At 39.0% G+C, this 27922-nt stretch overlaps 1 protein-coding gene across 4 annotated transcripts in view; it reads right to left on the bottom strand.

The window, feature by feature from the left end:
* Nucleotides 1-914: 914 nt before the first annotated feature.
* LOC121508121 (ras and Rab interactor 2-like) overlaps nt 915-27922 on the bottom strand; it is a 72753-nt gene continuing 45745 nt past the window's right edge. For 3 of the 4 annotated variants that reach the window (XM_041784666.1, XM_041784665.1, XM_041784667.1), the window contains 6 exons: nt 23205-24626; nt 9533-9615; nt 8237-8462; nt 7723-7854; nt 5983-6146; nt 915-4384 (listed from right to left, as the gene is read on the bottom strand). In XM_041784666.1, coding sequence (XP_041640600.1) covers nt 4058-4384; nt 5983-6146; nt 7723-7854; nt 8237-8462; nt 9533-9615; nt 23205-24626 — 2354 coding nt within the window. In that variant the 3' untranslated portion in view covers nt 915-4057. Of the gene's footprint in view, nt 4385-5942; nt 6147-7722; nt 7855-8236; nt 8463-9532; nt 9616-23204; nt 24627-27922 lie in introns of all 4 variants that reach the window. The other variant, XM_041784668.1, reaches the window with a different exon arrangement.

The following is a 27922-nucleotide window of genomic DNA, read 5'->3' as shown; positions in this document are numbered from 1 at the left end:
TCACGGGACATTCATAGAATAAGTGGATTATGGCATCTTCTGACTACGTGCAAAAATCACAAACATTACCCTCAGCAAATCTCAAGATATGTGAATTTCAGTGCAACCCCATATCATCAGAGATGCAGGCTTTTGAACTGTGCGCTGAGAGCAAAATGATGGTCCCTCACCTCTTTTGGAAGGACACACTGAGAATACAGCAATGTGTTCACATATGGTTTCTTTGTTACATGATACAGCTTTAATATTCATTTGTGCATGCCATGGCCAACTGTGCTGACAGACAATAATTTCTTTAAGTATTCCTGATCCCATGTAATGATCTCCCATACAGAATTATGCCTGTTTTTGCTTCAGGGCTGCCTGAGGCCCTGAAGATCGAGATACCTTTGAGGAACATTTTTCTGAAACTGATTTATCTGGAGGTACTCTGCCTCGCTAAAATGGTCCTCTTATAACCAGTCATGTCACTAACTTGTTGCTGATTAACTAAAGTTGCAAAATGCTCCTCCAGCTGGTTTTCATAAGTATCACTTCCTTTTCCAGCCTTTTGTTGCCCTGCCCCTAATTCTTAAAAAATGTGTTGCTGCCATCAAATTCAAGTTGTGCTAATATTTTTCAGGAATTGGTTAAATGTCTCAGTTTCAACATCTGTTTTGTTCTTTGAGAATATTGTGAATACAATATAGGTTTGACATAAGCAAATCATTTCATTGTGCTTTTATTTACACTTTCACAGTGTCCCAACTTTTTTGGAATTGGGACTCTCATTTTAAGCCACTGATCCCTTTCAGTTACGTCTAAGTTGGATCCGTTTCTTGAAGTTTATCAGAAGTGATCTATCAGATTCAACAAACATTTGGAAATGTATTTTATTCTCTACAAAATATATCTGACAACACTTGGCTATTTACTTTTCACACCTGCACAGTGACAAAATTGACTTTTGTATGTTTGAATAAATCACAATAAAATAATTTTCTTTTTCAGGCTCATACCACTGGAGTGAGTCCAAAGACAGTTGCAGTGTAACATGTGCTTTACTGTTGATCAGAGATTCACCAGAAATAGATAAATGAGGGCTGCTCTATGGTTATGGGCAAATAGATGACTGTATGCACGTTAGCAGATGTAGTTCACAGGTCACAAGTCAAGGTTATGGGACCTCATGTTCATCCCTTCCTTATTAGATTGCTAAAAATCCCACTACCATCAGACTTTCTTCCTGACACACCACTGTACTGTCCGGCAGTGTTTTTTTAATCTAGCTGAGACATATTCATAACCTGGCTTATATCTAGTTTTGTGCTTTCAGGTAATCATGTACCACAACGACATCATACTGAATAAATGACACTTTTTCTCAAATTAATGAAGCCAAATTCACTTGTTAAAAAAACAATAGAGTCAACAAAGAGCCTCACTTGGAAGAAAATTTTATATATTTCCACAGTCATCTCTAAGTTTCCATAACAGTAAAAACAGTGTTGTGTGAAATAGACAGTTGAGAAATAACTGGCATAGAATCCATTTCCATGACAAATTTTGATCTCTTATGAAACAAAAAAGGAACATTTGGATATAAAACTATTTCTACACAGACATACAGGCTACAGTTGACCAGCAACTGTAGAAATAAAAATAAGAGCAATTATTACTTTAAAATTCTTACCTATTAAATCAGAACTTTAACATGAAGCTAGCTAATTGCTGCTTAAAAAGCTTAAAGCTCTTGCTAATAAACATCATGTTTAATTTCTCATAAAGGCACTTAGGATAACAGTAGTTAAGGCAAATGTTAGTAACATTAAAGGCAAGTTTTCAGCTGTATGCCCTTTAATTTACAGATATGTGTAAAATAGTCTGAAAAACTTCTCAACTCCCTTCTTAAATGCAGACAATTCTATAAACCAGCTTTCACAAACATCACAATCGACTTCTGCTCAGTTCAGCAGGCTCAAACGGACTATAAATGGTTAAGAGTTCAGCAAGCCCTTTTGATATTCATGAACAGCAGAAGCAACTTTTGATGTCAATGATTGATTTTTGGCTTATTTGACTGATAAGCCAACATGAAAACACTGAATTTTGACTGGTAGATCTAAATAAATGTGAAGAGATCTTTTCTCTCTAGTCACACTTTAAAATGGGCTTTTAGATTATTCATTTTTAATTCCAGTAGTTTATATCAATAAATATCATTATGAAACATGTTTACAATGTCATTGTTTTGCATTTCAAAATGGTTTGAAGTTAAGATGGTCAGTGGCCATTAGTCCTTTTGTGGGGCCCACCTTGCTCATCATGCTTTACCAAGAAAAGATCACTGTACATAAAATCCTACTTGGTACATTACATGGCATCACACTCTGGGGTGCACTGGCATACACTGCATATTTATCATAGTAACCTTTATTATAAACAGCACAGCTACAGGGGAAAAGCCATTCATATTCCATTTGCTGGTAACACCTTTCAGCATTTTCAATTTCTTTCTCTGAAATTTTGCCACTGTGGAAGCAGTGAAATCAGAAAACAGAACTGACTGAATGAACATGGGGGCAAGAGGCCAGTTGCTGTTTAGTAGGCTAAATATGGTATATTATATCTAACCAATCAGGTGCTGATGTAATAAATACATTTTTTATATGGGCAGATAGGAGTCAAAACCTTTTTCCCTTGGAAGTAAATTTTAATTAGCAATTTTTCTGGGCCCTTGCACCTGTGTGGCCCCAAGCAGTAGTGTAGTGGTACTTGCAGAAGAGGGTCTTTACCTAACATTTCTTTAGCAACCAATTCAGCAAGGTATGAACAGCCTGTGTTATAGCCTGCCTTTTTGAATAGGCCTTTTGTATTGGAACATTGATCACCAACTTCTGCTGCTTGACTTCACCTGGTGAGGTTCATTATGAAATTATGATGAGGGAAACAAGATGATAGAAAGAAGAGCGGCCAGCTCCATTTTAGTTCCTAGATATTCCAAAAAAAAACATTAAGCATGATCTGCTCTTACCCAACCAATGCACGCAGGGAACTATGAGCCAATGTGAGTGAGACTTAGATGGGTCATGTGTTTGCCATCCCAGGAAAAAAACGGCAGCATACTTCTGAACTATGAGAATTAAAGGGATATTTAGAAGTATATAAACTCTAAAGGAACTAAAAAAATAAGTGGGTATACTCCCGATATGTAGCCTCATTAGCTGTACTTTGCATTAACGAGCAGCTTAACAGGTATACTTAATAAAGTGGTTGGCAAGTATATATTTTTATGTTGACAGATGTCAAAACAAGGATGATAGTGCTTTTAAATGACTTTTGCACACTTCCAGACAATAATGTTGTCTATGTTTGTTTTTTTCTGGATGCATGTTTTGTTAAAAGTCAGACATATCAGAATTGCTGTTTATATCTAAATTGTGTAGTTATAATCCCCATAGTTGTAATCCTATTTTAACATTTTAAATTCAGTTGCACATTACTGCAAATAGTGGCTTTGGGAGAGCAAGGGAAGTTGTCATAATTTTTTTGAGGTTGTAATTTAATTCATAGAATTAAAGATATTTTAGTAACATGTCAAAACATTTTAAAAGATGTCCTATATTACACCATCACTGGTCAAAAATGATATATTGACATGTTGTAATGTTATTTCCAAAGTGAGAACTGAACTGCAACTAATGATCTGTTCAATAAACATTAGAAGGGCTTGCAAAACTATTCTTTATAACCAAAACTAAACCTGCAAAAAAAAAAAAAGTACAAAAATCAACTTTAAATAAAATTTAAAGTGTTGAGTGTCAAAGTGAAACACTTTCCATGTCCATTCTATTTCAAGGTGGTTTAATCCTAAAAATAATTCCCCTTGGTTTTCCTTGTCATGGCATCATATTTCACCCAAGACTCTTTATATCTGCAACAATATGCCAACATACAGGCTGCTTTCTATTCAGACATCCTCTAATCCATCTACAGAAACAAACATCTACAAGCACCAGAATACAACACATCAGAATTATTAACAGTGATCAAGTGCAGGAAGCTGTTGCATTCTCCACTATTCTACTTGAAGGCAGTTTCCATTGTGCATGACGGCAGGGATACAGAGGTTCAGGCTGGGCACCTTCCTGTAGACAAAGTGGAAGATCTGTGTCCGAGGCCGGCTGTGGAGCTCGGCTTTGATCCGCTGTGGGTGTGTATCCGGGGCGAGCTGCTGACTCGTTTCCTCAGTGACCAGAAACAGTGCATAGTTCTCAGGGTCAAGGATCTTGAACTTGTAAGCGCAGAGCGAGCAGACCTCCTCCGTGGTCGTGTACGGTTGAACAAGAAGGGTTTTGGCTGTGCAACCTGTGTCTATTTCCTGCAGGGCTACACGGAGATAGTTCTACAGAGGGAGACAGAAAAAGGCGTGTTAACACTCAGTGTAGACATAAATCTCCACAGAAAATGATGGAAGTATTTGAGAATTATGAGTCAAGCAGGCAGGTTATAGCTGCAGGGAGAACTGACATGCAGATGTTAAAAGAACCACAAGAGGGCGCTCTCTACCAAAAAAAAATAATGCACGGATCCAGGGTCAGCTAAAAAAGTCTAAAAATTAACCCCTGAAACTGCAATGATAAAGAGAATGCGACCGCATTTACACTGGGAGAATGTTACAGATGTGATTTGGGTGTACTACACATACCTATCTCTATGATCTAAAAATAGTAACATAAATGAATAGTTTTACCTCTTCTACATTTTACATTAACAATGCATTTCAGCATTAGGATACCAAGTGATAGTGCCAGTAATGCAAATCTTCTGATACTGCTGAAAATGCAGGTATTGGTATTGGCCAGTACACGCGCTTATGCACAACTGATACAGTTTTATTTAACTTTACATTTTGCTTCATTTAGATGACGTCAGTCGACGGGGGTGGTCTTCGACCCTGTCTGGATGAAGGCATCCCAGATCATATGCACACTGAGGAAAGTGCATACAAAGGTTTAAGGATTAACACATAGCATTCAAATGCCCCTAACAGGTATAAAACCCTGTTAACTTAATGTATAAAAAAGCAGTTTGACTGAATGGGAATTAGGTCTAATGTCCAAAAACATTCTGTATTAGCAGCATCCATTTCTAAACAAAACCACTACAGCACTGAATTTTAAGGGCTCAATGTCCTGAGCTAAAACTCACCCAATTTTTTGGGGAACACTATCATGCTTATCAATGTGACTTCTCTCTCACCTACCAATCAAAATCAAGGGGACGGGACTTCTGATATCAACTTTGTCAACAACAAAAGTGGACCTGACTTTCATGGGTAAAATTTTCAGTACTCTTTAGAATATTTTCTTTGAAGAACAAAAAATATTAAGCCTACTGGGTTAGCGTATTTAAAGCAGACCTAATGGTCACTATCAAGGAAAAAACAAGCCGACTTTTGTGACCTAGCAGCAGTAAATGCTAACTGAAAGTTGTGGCCAGTTTCAGGGCAGAAAAGTGATGTAAATAAATAGTGGTCCTTATTTCATAATTCAGTGAAGTCCTCATTTAAGTCTATTATGATCATGCAGATCACCTACTGTCATGAACAGGTGGGTGGCAGTCATTTAAATAAAGGTTAGGCAAGAAATGGGAGTCATATTTTCATTTCTCCTTGTCCCCCTGGTCCAGTGCATGCTAGGCGGAAGGAACCAACACAAAAGCAAGATGCTTCTTTCAGTGAAACAACTCCATCATGGCTGACACTTCAATACTTGAGGATCATTTCACTCAGTTAGGAGCCTTCCTAACCAAGAAGGACTAATCGAACAGACCCCAAGATCCACATGCTGTGATGTTAGAAGAAAATGTGAGTGTATTCCTTTCCGTGAATGAACACCTTTCATGCACCTTTCCAAAGTTGAGTTTGGATGTAATTTGGAATTGGTACAACTTAGACTCACTGCCTGGATGTTCAAGGTGGGTTCAGGTCAGGCGTGATACCTGAAAGTCGTCCACAGACGGCACTGAACGCTGAGCAGTGCGACGTCGGTGCCACTGGTGCAGAGTGGTCTTGGTCTCTGAGCTCAGCACCCGGGCTGCCTGCTCCTCCTGGAAGTTCTTGATGAGCGACATGGCTCCATATGCACTGGTCAGATAGTAACCACCTATGGGTACAGAGAAAGAGACAGAGAAGTTGTTGGAGGATTTATGGAGGATAAAAAAAAACAGAAGTGACACACATCTAGCCTTGTAAAAGAAATAAATACAGAGCGAAAGACACAAAACTTTCTGAGATCATTAAGTCATGTGAAACAAAAGGAAAAGAGGCAAACACTTTCTTCTTTGTGGTTGAATAAGAACAGCGTTTTTGGTCTAAAGAATAAATCAAAGCATGAGAACATACACCACCAACACTTAACTGTTCTACAATAAGCTTACGTTCCAGACAGGTTGACGTTCACAGGAAAATATTTCATTGAGGGAGGGTCAGGCTTTCTTTTCCCTCCTGGAACCTGTTCCATTCAGATCAAACATCAACTGGAATTTCCTCTTAATGTTGTAAGGACTTTCCTTCCTAAACTCATGTTTCTGAAGTCTTATCAATGGACCTTCCTGATAAACTCTACCAAGTGGGGAAGGTCCAGCTAAAATACCTGGGTTAAAGAGTGTTAACAAAAAGAACAACAAAACTTAAGTGATATGACTTAATCCCCTTTTCATACAGAAGATCAAACATCTATACCTTTTTTAATTGGAGCCCCCTTTTCAATGTTTTGATACCTAGATGCCTCAGTAGGTTGAGCCAGCCAGCTGTTGCATGAGCTATAAAAGCTGCAACAAAGTGGTCAAAGGGATTTTTCATTAGCTTAAAGTAGGGGCATGTTTTGCCACTTGCAGGCAAACATTACATCAAAGATCAGTAAAGAAAGAGATTTTATATGATACTTTTTTTAACATCACTCTTTCAAAGCTACCAGACTCCATTAACAAAAACAGTTATTCAACCATCCAGAAGAACACTGATCTACAAAGTTGCTGTAAGAGGCGTTACAAACAACTGATGATAATGACAAATAAAATGTTATTTTCTGATTGTTTCACAGCAGTTGTACACTTAGAAACAAGTTGACACTTCTGCACAAACTTACAGGAAGGAGACTGATTTTGTTTGATTGCTTCTAAAGTGGTACTTTTATGATGTGAGATGTAAAGGCTCTGACTGGGCTCTATATCTCCTTTTATAGTAAACAAGGTCGAATTACAGCTAGTTTAAAAAAATGCAAACTTATTACTGTGTAAATACTGACACAGACTTAATAAAATGAGCTTGATAAGGTATTTGTGGCCATTTCTTCATATTGTCCTCTCATTTCTTCATAGTAGAAAGCAAATGAATAATCACATGTCCTGTTTTAGGTGTAACAGATAACATTTATACAATTTTATATCCCTGAATTGCATATCAGGATTAGCGCCTCACTCACCATGCAAGACACCAGGACTCCTTAGTCAGTGACAGTAGTCACTGGAAGTCACACCAAGAATTTACACAAGGTAAAGGAAAAGCATAGCTTTTTGAAGTTTCCCAGATGAATGTGAAATATATCCATGCAATAGATATGAAACAGTCTATCTGGCATGTCAGGTTAGTAAAGCATAATATCCATTTCTTTTTACCTTTTTCACTTCACTGTTTTGTGTTCATTTATCACTGTAAGGGAGTGAAACAGCATGACGTACCCTCTCCTTGCAGCAGAGAAGGGTCCAGCAGCTCCATCATGTACTGGATCTCCGTGTCCAGCTGAGGCATGTCACACTGAGCTACCACATAAGTCAGCATGGGCAGGAAGTCATCGGCACCGTACATCCTCCCTGAAAGGAAGCAAAGACTCAGGTAGGTGTGGTGGTCGCACAGGTCGGACAGAGGACAAAGGTACAGACAGACTGAAGTTTCAACATTTCATATAAACCCAAAGACTGGACATCACTGAGAGAGAAATCAGCCTGAAGGTAATTTATTGGTCCAATAATTTTAATGTGAACATCCCATTTTCCAAAGAAGTTGGAACACCATTTAAATAAATTAAAGAGCCAATTGCAAAACACTAAACTGCTATCTGAAAGTAACACAAAATGAAATGAACAGTCAAAAGAGAAATTTCTCTGACCATTGCATTCTGTTATTCTTACTCGTTCTGTTCCTACACATCGGCCTCACTCTTTAAAAAACAAAGTTGTGGAACCTTCTCCATACCTGAGTTATCTTGCATGATGGTGTAAATGAGTTTACACACACGCAGCAGCAGTGACACCTTTTTCTCCGGAGAGTACATTTTCCTCATGTTGAGGAGCTTGTGGCGGATTTTCTCAATAGCCATGGCGTCAGGGGGAACGGCTCCGTCCACCCCAAGCTCGTGGGGTTTCTTTGCCTTGGCCAGGGCCAGGTTCTCCTTTAGCTGCTGCCAAGATCCACTACTAACCTGAAGAGGATGAAAAACACAGCAAAGGGGAATTTTAACTCGCACAGCCAACAAAGATTGATTAAGGATCATTTTTGTAATGTGTACATAAACACTTGGTATTATGGTAATGGTCTCTACTCGACTGCTTTGTTGGTGTAGTTTTTTTTTTCCTCTAAATCATTCTTATGATATTGTGCAACAGCATGTAACAGTATTTGGTTCCAGTGTTACATCTACTTCCTTCAACTCATGATAAAGCTGTGATATATGATGCAAAGGAATAGGAAAGGGACGGTGTGACCCAACACAATAGGATGTAATACCGATGTGATGATATCAATATTTGGGGGAACAATACACAATCCACAGGTTAAAGGACTGTCACGATGCCAAGGAATACCAGATATTAAAAAACCACAATTTTTTGACAGCCTTTAAGCCTGATTCATGCTTCTGCTTCAAAGCAATACCAAAGCATGTGCTGTAACTAGTGTGCACCTCCTCTAAAATGTCACTACTTGTTGAAATGATGCAGACTGACAAGCACTATGATTGATTTACTGGGAAGCAAGGAGTCACACCAATCATTAAGTTATCTGTACAGGCATTCTAAAGAGTTATTTTTGGGCTTTCTATGCCTTTATTGAAAGAGGAGGACAGTGGACAGAATCAGAAACAGGGGCGAGACATGCGGGAAAGTGCCACAGGTGGAATTCGAACCCAGACGCCAAACATATGAAGCTCTGATTCGCTTTCTATGGTTCCTTACACACAAACAAGCAGGAAATGTGGCAGGGGGACCATAGTCTAGCATTGAGCGGAGGATTTACATGGCACAGCATGACACAACACACACATTGTTGTCTTTAATATTGAGTAACATTTAAAGTTCAGTCATATCTTAATTTCTAAACATTGTCTAATTACCCAAAATCATGATTTATTTTGCACAAAAATAATCCATATCAGATTCTATAAAAACCAAAAATATAATTCAAGTTGATACCAACATCAGTGATAGGATAGTATCAGCCAATAATATTGGCAAACCAGTCCATCTGGCTTTACAGAATTCACTTTTGCCTTACCTGGAAGTCGTGTAGAGCCACCTCGATCACGCTCTTCAGAGGCTTCAGGACACACTTGTGCATGGCCTTCTCCAGCACCTGGTCTGTAGAGGACGACAACAACACACAGACATTTAAACAAGTCTTCAGTAAATAGAGACTGCACTTTTTTTTTTGACAATTTACACATCACTAGTAAAACCCAATCCTAAAGCAAACAAATGAGTCATATTTTACAACTGGAAGCGCATCATTGCCTGTTGTGTAACTCAATGAGGATTCACCTCACTAAGCCAAAACTGTTCAGTAAGCTCAGCTCTAAGGGCCTAACTTTGCTTTTAACTATGGATCATGTGCTTCTCTGGATAGTACTCTGCAACCACTTTAAGACACAAAAAATGACATAAAACCCAAACCATAAGGCTGAAAAAACCTACAATAAGATTCAGTATTGAGAAGCTTAACTTAACAAGCCAGTAATTTAAACTTCAGAAGTGAGCTGAGGTCAAGGTGTATCCCATTTTAATTTCTGTAGGCTGTACAAGATGCTCTTAAAGTACCAGCAGAATGTGAGATGGACAAGCAGGGAGGATAAAAGAATTTCTCTGTCAAAGCTTTGTTCAATAATGCAAAGCCAGATATAACAAGGCTGCTTTGCCGGTATAGAGTGGAAGGTTCAAACTCATGGGAGCGGATCAGTGCAGGCCACTGACGCTGGCTCACACCATCCCCTTTTTGCATGGAGATATTGTTCCCATCAAATCATTCAAGGTATTTTAGAACAACAAGTTCTAGATCACAAAATCCCTGAAAGCTTTATGTAATGAAAAGAAAACAGCATTTAACTCTGGAAACACAACTGTCCAGATTTATTCAGAACAAACTGAACCTGGAAAATAAGAAGAGGTCAAGAGAGTACATGGGAGAAAAGGTAAGAAGGTCCTAGAGGCAGGCAAAATCAGAAACCCTTGGTGAGGCAAAGGGAATACCGTGGATTATTGAGTGTGGGATTGTGTGAGGTAGGGTTACTCGACAATGACTAAGTGTACTGATATCAGGCAGCATGCCCCCTGTGTGGAGAAGTAGGTCAAAGTTTCTTAACTGAAAGTTAGCTATGGATTTCTGCAGACAGGTAGAAGAAGAACACTAGAAGAGGTCCTACATGTAAGGCAATAAATGTGTTTAGAACCTGAGTATCCAGGTTTGATTGGGTGTTTCAAGTATTTGTTTTGTATTTGGGCATGTAAACATCTCTATGAGATCTCTCTCTCTCTCTCTATGAAACATGATTTCATGCCTCATTAGACTGAACACCTCATTTCCACTTATGAATGTGAATGATATCCATAAATCTACAGATGATACCTCAAAAATCTGAGAGAGTGCAGATAGATAGAGACCTGATAGAAACTACCTGTAGCCATGAGGGAGAGGATGGTTTCGTCTGGGTTATTTATTTATTTATTTTTACCATTAAGTAGTTGGAATGTGTGTTTGGAGAATTACAAAGACAAAAACTACATGTCAAGAAATAATTGAAGGAGTTGGCCTGCTGGGAAGGTGGCATTTTTTTGTGTGAAATGCTTCATTTAAAAGATGTATGAGTGACTGAACAAGCTAAGATAAGATAAGCTACCTTATTTGGCCATTCATACGTTTGTATGTTAACTAACTATGCCTTCTAAATTTTCTGTTTAAGTGTATAAATACACAATATGGACAAAAGTATATGGCCAGAGCTGCAAATGATTAAAGTCAGCTGCTGGATCAGACCTGTTGCCACTGGCATTGATGTAAGCACAAAAACTGCAGGAGCTTCATGAATGGGTTTCCATAACCAAGCAACTGCATGCAAGCCTCACATCACCAAGTCCAATGCCATGCTTTGGATGGAGAGCTGTAAAGAACACAAACACTGGACTTTTGAGTAGTGGAAACTTGCTCTCTGGAGTGATGAATTTGGCTTCTGTTTGGCAGTCTGATGGGTGAGTCTAGGTTTGGCGGATGCAGAGGGATAATGGTATGGGGCTGTTTTTCAGGGTCTGGGCTAGTCCTCTTATCTCCAGTGAAGGTCAGTCTTAATGCTTCAGCATACCAAGACATTTTAAACAATGCTATGCTTCCAACTGTGTGGCAACAGTTTGGGAAAGGCCTTTTTCTAATTCCAACATGACAGTGTCCTAGTGCACAAAGCAAGACTATTAAGACATGGTTTGATGAGTTCAGTGTGGAAGAACTTGACGGGCCCAGACAGAGCCCTGACCTCAACCCCATCGAGCACCTTTTGGATGAACTGAAACAGAGATTGCGAGCCAGGCCTTCTTGTCCAACATCAGTGCCTGACCTCATAAATGCTCTACAGAGTGAATGGCCACAAATTCCCACAGAAACACTCCAACATTTGTGAAAAGCCTTCCAGGAAGAGTGCAGGCTGTTATAGCTGCAAAAGAGGGACCAACTCCATATTAAAGCAGCCCCTATTGGTGTAATGGCTGGATGGCTGGATAATTTTGTTCATGTATTGTATATTTAAACACTACTGACAGATGGACTGATAAATTATGATGTATTTCAAATCAACTATGTAATCTGACTGTAAAACCATACTTAAGCAGAAGGACATAACATAGATTAACGGCATGCTGAAACTAGATTTTTTTCTAATCATACAAACTCAACGGGCAATAAACACTAGGTAAGATAAGGTCATTTATCCCCATAGGCAGATTTAGTTTAGGGTGAAAGAGTCAGCCTCTTTTCATAAACAATCAACAGCACAAGACAGTGAACATAAGGCGACCTTAGTGCCTTGTATTTAATGAGTGACAAATAAAATATTTTTTCCTTTGATAATGATATAAATATAATTGTAAATTCAAATGGGAGAAAGTATTTAAATGCTTTGTCTAGGTGAAGGCGTGTATAATAATTACTGCCACCTCTTCCCCATATTAGTTTTAAAGCCTACAATAAGCCACAGTGATTTCCTTTTTCTTAGATTGTAAAATTACAGTGATGTGTCTTGCAAAAAATAGAAATTAAACTAAAAAATAAGATACAGGAATAGGAGTATTTATCATATGTATTCATTAGCAGGGTTAATCCTAAATAAAATCAAATCCAGGATAAGGCTCTTAATCTATATTAAAGTCCTTAACACAAGCACTATGCAGTACAAGTGTATGCTGTGTTTGTGGATACTCTCATGGCTTCAGTGGGACATAAGCTGCTCTTTTCCTTGGGAGAAGTTTCTGTATTGAAGCCAAGTCACCTGAGGAGTGGAGTGAAAACATTTCTCTTCAACACAAGCCTGAACACTGTAGGAGCTAGGCCATGGGGGTCCCTTGAGTCTTACAATAAACAGCAGGGGCCCTGAGTTGTTCATTAAGACTGGATAAATCCATCAGATTCTTATCTGTACACAACAGGGTTACATGGCTTATTAAGGAAATAGCGTGACAGTACAGGTACAAACCTGCATCACTGCATGGAAAGTTTCCTAGTTCCCTTCAGAAAGCCTCATTTCCTTTGTATTCTTAACTGAAACTGAAATCTACATGAACATCAGGAGGAAACAGAATGAAAGTCTGTTAATATTCAGTTTATGTCTCAGAAATACGCACAGAGGATATGTACCAGCAAAGACAAAAAGTCCAAAATGAGTTGGAGTAGTAATAAAGGTCTTACAGCTCAGAGACAGGGCCTTTTCTTTGCACTCATGAGATCATTTTGTCTGCTCTTCTCCAGTCATGTTCATAAGCTGGCTTCATGTTCAGGCTGCAGATGAAATATGTGGCTCTTCTTCGGCTGTCAGGCTCCTAAATTTTATCCTGGTCCATTAAAGAGAGGATTCAGTTTTCCAGACCTTTTCAACACTTCAAACAGACGCTCCCACTCAGCTCAAGTCAAAGGCCTTCTTTGCATCTAAGGACTAAAAGGCCTTGTTAAAAGACCTCCTTTACTTAAATGGCAGCTATTTGGGCTGAATGATTTTAAAAACTGGGATGTCTGTACTTTCTGCAATAGATATAGTGCAATATGAAAAAATACAGGAAATAGTGACTTTATGTAGGCTTAAATTAACCTTTGAGTCATAATCAAAATGTAAAATATTTTGGACTTTAAGTCTATTTTCTTCTGCCTGCATGATATAAGAAAGAATTCTGATGTACAATAACACCACTCATGTCGGCTAGGGATGGGACTTCATAGTCATTTCAATAGTCGAACACTCGCACCACCTTATGAACAAATGCTTGAGTTCTCGCTAATTTGAATTTACCATAAAAACAAACACCTCAGTAACAGACCTGCCGCTGACTGAATATGTTTTCTTTGGTGTTCAGCTTATGAGTACTTCAAATCCCAGTTCTGAATTAAATAACAAAGACATGAAATTGTAACTGAGGGGTTTTAGTTGTGCCTAAACCATGAAAATTTAAAGAAAACACTTAGCTCTGTAGTTTGAATGAGATGGTCCAAACTTTCAATTATTGCTGCCAACTCCTCAAGAGAATAATAATAAAAGTTGCTGCTCTGACACAAAAAATTAACAGTAATATACTACTACATGCAAGTTTTTAGTAACATTAACATTATCAACACTTGCGTTAAATTCTGTGCTTTTTCCAATACATCTGTTCCACTTTAGTAGCTTCTGTTAGCTGTGATGATGGTTTTAACTCTTGCTTATATGGAAAGCCATTTCATCATATATTTGATATCAGTGAAATCAACCATTGTATAGCGCTACTAGTACTCAAATTTTGAGTACAATTACTGGAAGTAACAGTCTACTAGTGGTACTAGTAGTTGTTTTAATCTAACTGGTAGTACTAGTAGCTGTTTTTTGTACTTAATGTGGCAAAAGTAAAATCGCATGATCAAAACAATGACGATAAACAAACTATTTTAACCTCTAAATTGGCAGAAATTTATCTGAGAGGTAGCTGAGAGCTACCTTGAACTTAAAATGATTAGACATTCACTTTAAAAGAACTTTTTTGTATTTATGGCAATGTGTTTGGTGTAAATGTTTATAATAGGATACTAATAAATTTGGGATTAATTGTACAGCCCTAGTTAGCTAGCGACATCATAATTGATCACAGCCAGCCCCATTCATTAATACTGCAGTAGTATATTTTTGAAAATGGGTCAGTTTAACCCTTTGAAATAAATATTGACAGTATTATCTATTTTTTTTTCTGGGAATGTGTACTATGTCCTAGATACTTTAATGCTACAGCATTTTACGAGAAATATAAACTGAAATCTTTTCTTATCACAGTGACAAAGCTGTTCCATCTCTTAACTCGAATGTTGACACTCGAAAGACTGGAAGGACTGAAAGTAGATGAAGTCTGATAAAAAAGGAGAACATGGTTTCTCTTTCAAGACTTTGATAGCAGCAGTTTGTAGAAGCTTCAGTTATAAATATGACCCTTAAAACCCCTACATGAAACTCAACACTCATCATAATTATATCATTCATTCAGCCGCTCTTGAACGTCTACAATGGCTCCGTCTGTACCTCAGACCTACGTACATAGGCTTCGAAGAACTCCCTGCCTACCCCAGCTATGTACAGCATGTCACATTTAAACAATTGTGTCTTATTGTCCTCTGGTAGTACTGACTACTGATTCATGCATAAGCATGTCCAGCCTTCAGTCAGTGTTTACAGCATGCTTATGTAGCTGCTGCACAGAGCCAAACTCATGTTTTTCAACTTACATAAAGAGGCGATTATGAGGAGATGTTGTTAAGATGTTGACGGTCACTTGAGGTTAGGCTCAAGCATTTATTTATTGAACACCGTCAAATAAATCTAAAAGGAATAAACACCAAGGCACCAGATGTGTTTGTTCAGACTGGATAAGTCCATCAGAAAATCATGTGTACACAAGGAGGGGAACAGACCCCATTAAAGGCATTATTATGTTATCGTAGTATTACTGGAATCCATATAGTTAAACAATGAATGTGCACACTCCCACCTCCCCAAAAGCTTCCTGGTTTCCTGTAAAAGAGCTCATATCCTTTGGAGATTGAGAAAGTTTTTCATCTATAAGTCTCTTATTTTGGGGGTTGCAGTCTGAAAAGTATAAAACCCCCTCATCTCAGTGGCATATAGCCTACTGTATCTGCCTCTGAACTCTACTGTCAGTCAACAGCTTGGTTTATGGCACATAATCTGTAACTATGATGCTCACAATCTTACAATGAACTATGCAGAAGCACACAGTTAGGGACAAGCGCCCTGAGTGCAACTGACCCCAAAGTCCAATTCATTTGATCAGTGTGACAATAAGCATGACGTAACCCAGCACTATACCAGAGGTCAATTTTTAACTTCAGCAACAGGTAACCACAAAAGCTGAGATAAACAGACTTGTGGCAGCAAGTCCGTTATCTTCTGTGGCTTTGTCTGTCTTCCTATTCTTCTGCGAGGTGCTGTTCTGGTCTGATTTTCACAGCTTTGCTGTCACTTTTTATGTATTCAAGAGCAGGAAGGAAATATCTTGTTAATGTCCTTGTTAGAAGAAAGATTTGTGCTAATTCTAGTGCTATGTAGAATTATCAGGAGGCAGTGACAGTCTTTTATTGACTTTTTTAACATGACTTTACTGAACATAACACATGACAGATGGACTCGACTGCTGACTAACCTCTCGTAGGTCAAATATACACAAAGTCCTGCCATTTAACATCACTTCTTGTGCTGACATCACTTACACTTTTTACTGCATTAAGTAGTGCCATTACATTACATTACACCAATGTGGGAATATGTTAGTTTTAGATCTTTTTTTCTAACTAGTGTAACTAGTTACACTAGTTCTAATGTAACTAGTTACTTTTAGCTGTGAATAACTAAGTAATGCAACTTGTTACTTTTCTAAACCATGAACTAGTTAGGTGTAATGGATTACTTTTTTGAATAACTATCCCAACACTGATTCTCCTGTCTCCTCATAAAAGTCATATCTGTACAAAACAGACTCATTTAATTCTTTGAACTGTGATGGCAGATGTGGAAGGAGAAAAACGGTTGTTGTTGGTGTCTTAAAAGCAATAAACAAAAACTTTTATAGCAACCTGGAGGATGGACACCATTGTCAACACAGAGAATAAATGTTGACCTGACTGTTGGCCATCTTCCTGGTTGAGCTAAAAGGCAGCTGTCCTTGGGAATGGAGTGTTTTTACTACTGTAAAAGCAGAAAAGCAGGATAGCAAAACAATTTTGAACAATGTGAAAATGTTCTTAGACTAAGGTGTTTCACATTGTAATAAAATGATGCTCGAGTCTCTTCCTTTCAATTTTGTTTTTGCAACACAAGGTAAGGGAAGCATGGCGAATAGTCTTTATAATAACAACTTACATTTATATTAAAGTGACTTACAGATTACATGCATTGCAAAACTACTGCGTTTTACACCTAACTACAAAAGAATCTGAGTACTGAGTACTCTAATGGACGACTTTGAGTACAACACTTTACCACCAACACTGACTGTAACACACAGAAAACTTGCACCAGCAGGCACAGATATAAAAACTAAAAATATAAAACAACTTTTAAACTGGGACAGTTCTGAGGGTTTACTGCTGCATGAAGCCAAAGCTTGTTTTAGTGCAGAAAAGCTCAAAACTAAGCAACGGTTTCCAAATTTCTTGTCAAAATATGTCATTACACATTTAAAGTCACATTCAATTAAAAAGTCCATATAAATGTAATAAATAAGACCAACTTAAATAAAATATTAAGAAAAATCTATCAAAGCACTAAGAAAATTTTACTTGAGTGTCTTACAATAAAATGTACTTTCTTAATTAGATATTACATATCATTTACGGACACTTGAGTAAAATTTTCTTGATTTTTAAAAAATTTTTAACTAGCAATGCAGGCCTTTTGGCTTTTGATATCTTCAAATAGGACGTTTATCTGAACTTGTTGAGTGAATTTGCTTTTCAGACATTTCTGACTAGAAATGAGGCAAATCATGGATTTCAGTTTTGTAGCTCACATAAACAGGTAAGCAGAAATGAGTGTTTACGGAGAATTGTCTGCCTTTGTGTCAAGTGACCTGAATTGCATGGGTTTACACCACTCCCCTCACTGCAACGCACACCTGAAAACTGTCAAAAGTCACGTGCTTGAGGTAAGAATTTAGCAGCTCTAAGTCAAATAAATCTAAAGTTATGAACAACAGCGGTCAGGGGTGTTCACTAAGGCTTGATAAGTCTGTCAAATCACCGTGTGTACACAAGGAGAGGTACAGAGATTACTACTGGACGATATTATAGGACTCACTGTAGTTAGATTAAGCAGGCACACACCCACATAGATTTGTCACTGAAAGCTTCCTGGTTCCCTTCAGGAAGGCGCGTTTCCTTTGTTTACTGAGTAATGTTTGTTACTGGGCCTTATCTGGACTACAACCTGTTCAAAGGTTTCCCCCAAATATCAGTGAAACAGAACTTCCTCCTGGTGGTTATTGGCCCCTTTGAGGTTTACAAATGCAGGATAGTGAAAGTACAGTGATGGGTCAGTAAGAAGGACTGGGTGGCTTTCAATCTTGACCATGTGTTCAGTTTATCTTTAAGTCAAAGTGGACTAAGTTTGTGCAAGGTTTGAAGAAAATGACAATGTCAATTGCCTTTGACCTATGACCTCCAAACTCAAAAACTTTGAATCAGAGTTGACAAATTTGGTGAAAATCCCTGATGTATGCTAACCTGACACACCAGATCAACTGTTTCATACAATGGTAGCTAAATTTCACATTCATCTGGGAAACCTTTCTTACAAAGCTTTTGGGAAGGGCAGGACTTTTCCAAAAACTCACAGATGGTGTTTGGGCAAATGATCTGTCACATTTATGATGGGCCAGTCAGAGCTCATTCTCCTCAACAGATGCTGACTGGTTTGGTCCATTTGCAGACTTAGAACAATCGTTTCAAACTGAAGCTTTGCAAGATGGATTTTTCTGATGGCAGACATGGAATCTGGCCATTCCACCTGCTTTGCAAGGTTACAACTGTGCCTGTGGCTATTTCCTGTGCTCAGGCACAACTAAAAGACAGTTTATTTCAAAAGTTTACAGAGAAACTTAAAACATAAACACTGACAAGTACTAGAACTTTCAAGTAAAATCATAGATTTACAAGTTTTGTTGATTTCTGGTTTACAACCCATAGATAATGGCCCTTCCTTCTTATTTATGACCGTCTTTGTACGCTTTAAGCTGGGTGTGTTATATGTCATACAACCTCCCTGGACAAACACTAGATAGCTGGTAAATCTACCAGAAACCCAAACGACGCTCTCTGGAAGCTTTGTTGGTATTTCAGAGTAAAATGATAAGCAGTTTTGACCCATCTATTACAATCAAATATATCCCTCACTTAGAGAGTCTCTAAAATAACTTCTGCTATAATTAGGATAAAGCTTTTTAACTCCTGCTTATTTTTGTGGCTAAAACAGAAAATATTTCCTCACATTTACCCTCTCAAAGGGAACATTAGAGAAAGTCCTTATGTGCGTATCTGTGGTCTGTTAGCACAACCAGAGTGGATCACTTCTCTGTCTCTGAACAAAGCTTCGCTGTTGTTGTTTACAATGAACAAGGGACGTCAGACGAGTGCAGACGGACATACTAACATATTCATGCAAAAAGTCAAGTTCACAATAATCAGGCTGGAATAAAGCAGCTTTTTGATGGAGCTGCTAAAGCCTAAAACATTGCTTTAACAATCACCATGACCTCAAAAGGTGCAAATTTCAGTACAAAAATGTATTTTTTTTTCCCAACATAACCCCCTTCATCTTATTTAATACAGGATACACTGCTTTTGAATGTTGATTTTCTGTAGATACCAAACTGAGGCTCCAGACAGGAATAAAGTTAAATAGAATTTCTGCTATTAAACATAGTGCCTAACTGCTCAGAGGTGTTTGACACTAGTAACAGTTATAGATGGATGGATCCTTCTGTGTTGATCCTGTGTTGTATTTCACTGACATGGAAAAAGAAAGCTTCAACAATAGCTGAAGCTAGTGAACAGCCTGTTGCCTTCATCTGGGTCATCAAGACAGACACAGTAAATATATTCTACCACTGTTGACATTCATATATGTTTACATTTTTTCTCAGTCGCTTTGGTATATTTCTTGAATCATCACATTTGCAAAACAGTAAGTGCGTTTCTCAAACAATTCATACAAATAGCAAAACACCATGGATTACCTGCAAAAGCCGGTCTCTTGCTCAAAATCCTTAGTTCATCTCTCAAAAGTACATATCTGTGTCAATGAACGAGTCAGTGCCATCAGAAAGATAAGTCCTTGTGTCATTGTGTAGGGATAAGACAGTCAAATTGCTTAGTCATGTTGTCAATATAACAGTGTACTCTGGAGGAACGTTCTGATGTAAACTATGGATAAAGTTTTGATGACAATTATTGTAAATTGTAAATTACACCTTAGTGTAAGTGGGATATTGATTGCAAGAGACTGGACAAGATTCACATTTCTGCTATTACTGTTTGTACTGTAATTTGTTGACAGACCATGTCATTGCAATACAGAAAAGAAGACAGCACTGCATAGCACAAAGAAACAAAAAAAAAAAAAAAAGGAGAAATGTGAACATAGGACAGTATTCTTAGGAAAAACTGTACATGCAGTGCTGTAGGAATTACAGTGTCGTCTTCCTACACCTCCTGATGTTCCTGTCTGTTGGGCCACAAATTCTCATCCACATCACAACGAATGTCTTCTCTTGTGATGCAGCATGGAGAGAATCTTTTGGAGTGTCTTATCCAACCTCTGCAGGTATCTGCTGTGATGTCATCACATGCTGTATCCATGGCAGCCAGAAGGGTCATCTGTGTATGTGGCTGGCGATCATATAGCTACCTACTTTCCATCTTCATGCTGAGAAAATTCCTCAATCATCAACTTCTCCTCAATCAAATTCCTTGATCATTGGTTGATCAAATGCTTCACACATTTCCCTTCGTTAGAGAAAGTCAAGATTCACCTGGGTGCAATTTACAAATTCAGGACAGATTTAGGAAAAAAAGAAGTCTATTGGAAAAGCATAGAAATATGCTTGACATTTCATGACAAGATGTTCAACCATTTGGCATGTAAAGACTTATGCAATGAACTAATGCCTAAATGTTGTGGGGGGGGAGACTATTCAACAGAGACCCATTATAATACATTTTGATCAACATAAAATGAGCAACTGATAATGTAGGAAACCGCAGAACATTGTACAGAATCATTTACATGGATGTACCAAAACATTTGCAACTTGTTCAAAAAAATGAGAAACTGCTTTTTTGTGCGTGCACAAGTGACACAATGATGCGAAGATTGAACAAGTAGTTATGAGAATTTTAATTCTGATCTAAGAAATGTACCAAAGCGACTGAGAAAAACTGTAAACAAGGTAAATATGGATCTGTATTTATAATTTGTCCCTATTTCAGCTGAGAGACACGTGCAGCTTGCAGAAAGATAGACAAGCCTTCTATTTCTAGATTCTCCACGTGTGAGACGCACGTAACGTAAGACGCGGCGCTCATGCTGGCAGTCTGAAAGCCATCACTTGTAAACATGCAGCTGAAATGAAAATCATGCTTAGACCATGCCAAGAAGCAACCACCGTAGGCCCAGTCTGAAAGTCAGATATTTTGTTGCTCTGATTGGCCTGTGATGAATGTGACAGGCAGACATTCATCCATTCAGCCTCTGAGAATGTTTTAAAAGCTTGTGACCTTTCCAAACACAGGCTATGATATAGGATATGTAAAACAGTCTATTTAAGGTGCCACAGACAGCCTGAACTGCTCTGCCTTTTTTATGTCTTTCATATATAACAGATAATATGATTGATTCTCATTAGATATACATATGGGATCTAAAATATACTGACTGACCTGGATATCAGTCTGGCTCTAATTTTAAAGGAGCCTGAATGCTCTGTGAACTCAAACCAACAAACATCAACCAAGAATAACTCATTAGGCCACAGCAGCTGGCATTTCTGTAACACAACACCTGAAATAAAGCAGACTAATATGGAGTATTTCACCTAGGATGTCTGATTTACAGTTTTTCTCAGTTGCTTTGGTACATTTCTCAAATCATCCTCGACATTTGCAAAACAGTAAGTGCGTTGCTCAAATAATTCGTACAAATAGCAAAATACCATGGATTACCTGCAAAAGCCGGTCTCTTGCTCAAAATCCTTAGTTCATCTCTCAAAAGTACATATCTGTGTCAATGAACGAGTCAGTGCCATCAGAATGATAAGTCCTTGTGTCATTGTGTACGGATAAGACAGTCAAATTGCTTAGTCATGTTGTCAGTATAAGAGTGTACTCTGGAGGAACGTTCTGATGTAAACTATGGATAAAGTTTTGATGACAATTATTGTAAATTGTAAATTACACCTTAGTGTAAGTGGGATATTGATTGCAAGAGACTGGACAAGATTCATATTTCTGCTATTACGGTTTGTACTGTAATTTGTTGACAGACCATGTCATTGCAATACAGAAAAGAAAAGACAGCACTGCATAGCACAAAGAAACCAAAAAACCAAAAGTAGAAATGTGAACATAGGACAGTATTCTTAGGAAAAACTGTACATGCAGTGCTGTAGGAATTACAGTGCCGTCTTCCTACACCTCCTGATGTTCCTGTCTGTTGGGCCACAAAATCTCATCCACATCACAACGAATGTCTTCTCTTTTGTGATGCAGCATGGAAAGAATCTTTTAGAGTGTCTTATCCAGCCTCTGCAGGTATCTGCTGTGATGTCACCACACGCTGCATCCATGGCAGCCAGAAGGGTCGTCTGTGTATGTGGCTAACCCTAACCCGATCATATACTTTCCATCTCCATGCTGAGAAAATTCCTCAATCATCAACTTCTCCTCAATCAAATTCCTTGATCATTGGTTGATCAAATGCTTCACACATTTCCCTTCGTTAGAGAAAGTCAAGATTCACCTGGGTGCAATTTACAAATTCAGGACAGATTTAGGAAAAAAAGAAGTCTATTGGAAAAGCATAGAAATATGCTTGACATTTCATGACAAGATGTTCAACCATTTGGCATGTAAAGACTTATGCGATGAACTAATGCCTAAATGTTGTAGGGGGTGAGACTATTCAACAGAGACCCATTATAATACATTTTGATCAACATGACATGAGCAACTGATAATGTAGGAAACCGCAGAGAATTGTACAGAATCATTTGCATGGATGTACCAAAGCATTTGCAACTTGATCAAAGAAATGAGAAACTGCTTTTTTGATGTGCACAAGTGACACAATGATGTGAAGATTGAACAAGTAGTTTTGAGAATTTTTATTCTGATCTGAGAAATGTACCAAAGCAACTGAGAAAATCTGTAAAAGCCTGGCTGTTCATTTTACATTTTGAATGAAAAAAGCACTAAAAGAGGTTTTACTTCCCACAGTATGCCGGATGGAAAACATGGGAAACACTGTCGTCAAAATGGGATATGACTAAATATCACACAATTGTGCCCACACTTGCACGAGGAAGTGTTCCACAAAGATACAATTAATGATGCCAACAACAAATCTAAGTACGTACATCAAACATGATGGTCTTAAAGCTGTTCAGTGACTTACCGATCTGCTCCTCAGGTATGAGAGACTCTAGAGGGGGGTCCAGCTCAGAGCTCTGCCGTAGGTAAGCCTTCATTTGTGTCATAAACTGTCTGAGAGTCTGCAGAAAATCCATCCCTGAAGTGTGACAGCCACGGTTCTCCTGAACAAAGCTGATATAGTCCTGAACCAGGGAGCCAAAATAGGAACTCTTGTCTCTGGACAGCTCAGCGATCTTTTTCACCGCCCGTCTCTCTGGGGTCATGAGAGAGCTGAGCATGCCACTCACCTTACGGAAACGTCCCTTTAAGGCCCGAGGGATGACAAAAGAACCACCGCTCAGGCTCACGCCAACCCTCGGTCGCCGGGCTTTGAAGGATGGACGGAGGCGCATTTCCAGGTCAGTCTCCAGGCTTACCCCATAATCCTCCTCCTCTTCTTCTTCCCCGTCTTCATCTTCGTCACTGCTGTCCTCCACTGGGTCTTGATGATTCAGGTGTCTAGGGCTGGGGGATAGACCAAGGGAGAATCCAGGAGCCTGTGAGTATTCCAGTGAGTCAGAGGAGGAAGTTGACATGCTCATGTCACTCAGACGTTGGCGTTCTCTTTTATTTTGAGTAGACGGGCTGCCTGTGTTGTTCTCATCAGCAGGAGCAGCAGTAGGAGACTGGCACGGGGAGGGAAGCTTGGCACGGGACAGAGCCTTAGCGATGGTCTCATCGTCCAAGGCAATGTGGCAGCGGTGAGCCTCCAGATCAGGTTTCTTAGGTCTTGGCGGCGGTGGGTTTGAAGGCACACGGGTTGGTGAGCTGGTGGTTTTGGACAGGCTGCTGTGCTTGGCACCCATCTGTGGTGGTGGGGGAGCTGGGCGCTTGCTGGGGGCCTGCTGATGCCTTGCGGACAAAGAAACAGCCACTGGCATGCTCTTTGGTCTGGTGGTATTTGCTGGAGGTCCAGGTGGGGGTGGAGCAGGCCGTCGGCGTGACATGGAGCGGGGAGGAGGGGGACGAGGGGGAGCTTGCTTGGATTTACCGTTCAGTTTGATGTTGTTCTGCTCACTGACTTGATTACTGCTACCTAGTGACTTCATGGACGCTTTCTCTGCATTCTCCAGGTTTTTGGACTTCACAGCATTTGGAGGTGGATGACCGTCGCCACGGCTGTGACGGTGCTGGTGAGTCTGGAGGAACAAAGGCGTGACGAAGCACAGAGGACCACTGGAATGTCTTCTCTCCAGATAAAGGGAAGGTGGAGAGGCACAGGAGCGCAGTGTTGGTGGAGCACTGTCACACTGACCCCCAGTATTTCTCTGCTGTGACCCTGTTCTCCCTCCTTGCTCTCCCTCCTTGTTCTTGTTGGTCCGCTGGGGGCTAAGGGTTCGGCTCAGAGGACGACGGGGACGAGGAGGACTGCGATGCTGGCTTCCCAGAGCAGAGTCCCAGAAGCCTGTAAAAACACAGACACAAAAGCTCTCAGAGGCAAACTTTAACTATCCTTACACCTGGCACACTCTTCTTCTTGGGTAATTAAAAGTTCTTGCTAGGGCTGGGCGATATGGACCAAACATCATTTACTGAGATTTTTTACCAAATTGCAGTACTTCATTAATATTTATTTTGATTTTTTTTTTCTGTAAAGACAAACAAATTGTTCTCACAGTTATAAACTTGTGCTGGCCTTTGTTGATTAGTTGCTGTATATAATAAGGCTTATGTTCACATGTTGCATATGATGAAAATTTGCACAAAAATTTTGAATATTCCCTTGTTTGAATGCTGTAAGTGTAAATTGGACAGGGTGCTGTTTTCGTGGCTGAGCAGTTTTTGTGCATTTGTTTTTGTGCAGCTAGCATGGATTTCCCCTTTACACTTGTTCCATGGATCCAACCCTATCTACTTTGCTATTTGCACAGCAAAAAAATGTGCAAAAAGCTGCAGCATTCTTAAGTGGATCTGCCCCTAAGACACTTAATATAGGGTATTTTTGATTGTCTGTAATCAACAATTGCAGAAAAACTTCTACACCCATCTATAAAAAAACGCTGACGACTTTCAACAACTTTCTACTTTCACATTAAACATGATTGTTTCGCACCCCACCCTGGTGCGATTGCCAACCCTCACCCCGCAGGCCTGCTTTCATAATAGTAACATGGCTCTGTGCCCAGGCACACTTGTGTCTGTACACAGTCTGATACAGCAGTTGGCAGTATGCATGGAGCTGCTTTGCAAATCCACCAAGAAGAAGAAAGAAGAAGCAACTATCACAACCACTTGCGTCATCAACTAAGGCCGGCCACACACTAGACGACTTTTTGATCTGAAACGATTTTAAAAATGTGGGAGACCACAGACTTCAGGACAATTTCCAAAGATTTTTCATCTTTAATCCTCTGAACGCACACACAAGACGACTCAGCCAGATTGTCAGATCACTGGAGACCACACACCTGCTGACTTGCCTACAACCTTGCGTGATCACGTGACTTCAGAAAAAACAAACATGGATGTCTGTCGATATCGTCTTGCTGTCTCTCCACAACAGGCTGTCCTGCATGCGCTATAGGTGCAGCAAAAAGCATACAACAAGGGAAAGACTCAGGACAGGAAAGTTGTGTTTATGGTTGTGAGCAGTGAAAGTAAGTATGATCCTTCTGGTGACACTACCCAGTGTGCTCGCTCTCATTGGTTGTTGTGGGTACTTTGTCAGCGGCACTACGACCTAGAATCGTAAATATCAAACATGTTTATTACTTATGATTCAGGGTCTGGGAGGCTACAACGCGATTTGGAGCAGTAAATTAGTCGTGTTGACACCACACACATGCAGACTACTCAGACAAACAATCGTTTGCGACAAGGCTCCAGTCGGTATACGCCCCCACGATCGTCAGGGGGGTCAAATCTTGCTTAAAATCCTGTGGTGTGTGGCCGGCCTAAGCGACTATTGTTTATATTTTATGCTGGCAATGGAGTCCAATCTGCTACTATGGATGTTTTTTGGATTAAATTTAAGAATGTAACAATGATACTCTTCCCACATCTAAATGGGTCTTTGCTGCGTGGATATGAAAGTTTTTGAAGAGACAGGAGACAACAACTCTCCTTGCTGGCTACAACATGTGGTCATCTGTAAGTTAAGTCATATCAGACCATCTTTGTCTAGATTCTAATGATTCTCACAGAGCACTCAGAAAAGTGTGGACAAACTGCTGAACTGGTGAATGAAGATTTGCTGCTGTAATGATGTCATATAGCTGCTGCAACTCTCTGTCTCTTGTTGGGGCATGGTTTCATTTACATGGTCTTGTATACCATGATGCAGTCCATATGAATCACCTCCCCAAATGTAACCTTACTCCATGCAGGGGTGCAAGTGTGTTTTTCTTCACACTAGGGCTGAACAATTTGAGAAAATAATCTAATTGCGTTCCCCCCCCCCAATATTGTGATTGCGATTTAATATGCAATTATTTTTAGGTTCCTCATCTTATGTATCATTAGAGAAACATAAGCAATAAATCATTCTATATTATAACCAATACAATATTACATAAATTAAACTAGGGATAAAAGACTTGAAAAAAAATATCTAATTGGGATTTTGGCTCATTTGGCAAATTTGACATCAAGTGCTATACTGAAGGGATAATAAGTTTTTATGCTATTCTCATTTTGATTAAGACAATCATATACATGATCGGGAGAAGTTGGATTTCAGTAAGTATTTCGAAAAAGACACTTGTACATATGCACAATGTGTAGAGCATGAAATCTCTGCTGCAAAAAAAGATATCAAATTGGTGTTTTGGACACATTCCAGGATAAAAAATATTGCACTGTCTGCAACTTGAAAATTGAAGCAGGTCATATTGCAATTTAATGTAATTTCCGATTAACTGCCCAGCCCTACTTCACACTGACCAAACTAAACCAGACTCTTGGCTCAAGTGTACTCAGATCCTTGCCAAGTTCCCTAACATGAAAGCAACCTAAACTGAAGTTGTCAAAATTTTCAGTACTCTTAGAATGATCAAATCTCCATCATCATTTTAACTATCTGTTGTATAAAAAATGTTAGAATCTTAATGATATTCAGTCCCATTTTAACCAAAAGAGAAAGAGCTCTGTGTACTTGCATAAATATGTTGGCAAAGTTTGGTAGAGTGGGTGGAAGCGGCGAGGAGTGAGGATTTCCCTCATTCCTTGCCACTTCCACCTGCTTTTTCAGATGTCGCTTTTTAGACAGTGTGCAGGAATTTGCCATCAACTTTTGATCATTAAAATGATAAATAAATTACCCAAAGGGTGTCTAGGACTTCTCTTTTTGTTGACCCTGTATCAAACAGGTATCACTATTTTTTTCAGAAATATAAATGCTGCTAAATAAAATACACTCAATTAAATAATTCCCCATTTAGACGCAACATTTCAGTAGATAGTCTTTTGATCAAGAAGCATGTTACTGTCAGAGGATCTTATAGTTGACGATCTTTCCACTGAGTATTACTGGGAATTTTTTAAACCAACATCAACTATATCCATTTAACAACATTGTCCTGCCCTATTTTTTGTTTTAAATATACCAATGAATCTTGAAACTCGAGCCCAAGTTCTCGTGAGGGAAAAATTCTGTGACAGTAACTGGGATCGTCACTAAAATGTAAGATACAGAAAAAATATGTAAGGGAAATAAGACAATGAAAAAAAGAAATACAGCATTTAATCCTTACCTATCAGTGA

This window comes from Cheilinus undulatus, linkage group 4, assembly GCF_018320785.1.
Source record: "Cheilinus undulatus linkage group 4, ASM1832078v1, whole genome shotgun sequence".
Taxonomy (NCBI): domain Eukaryota; kingdom Metazoa; phylum Chordata; class Actinopteri; order Labriformes; family Labridae; genus Cheilinus; species Cheilinus undulatus.
This window is presented reverse-complemented; position numbering and strand designations above follow the sequence as displayed.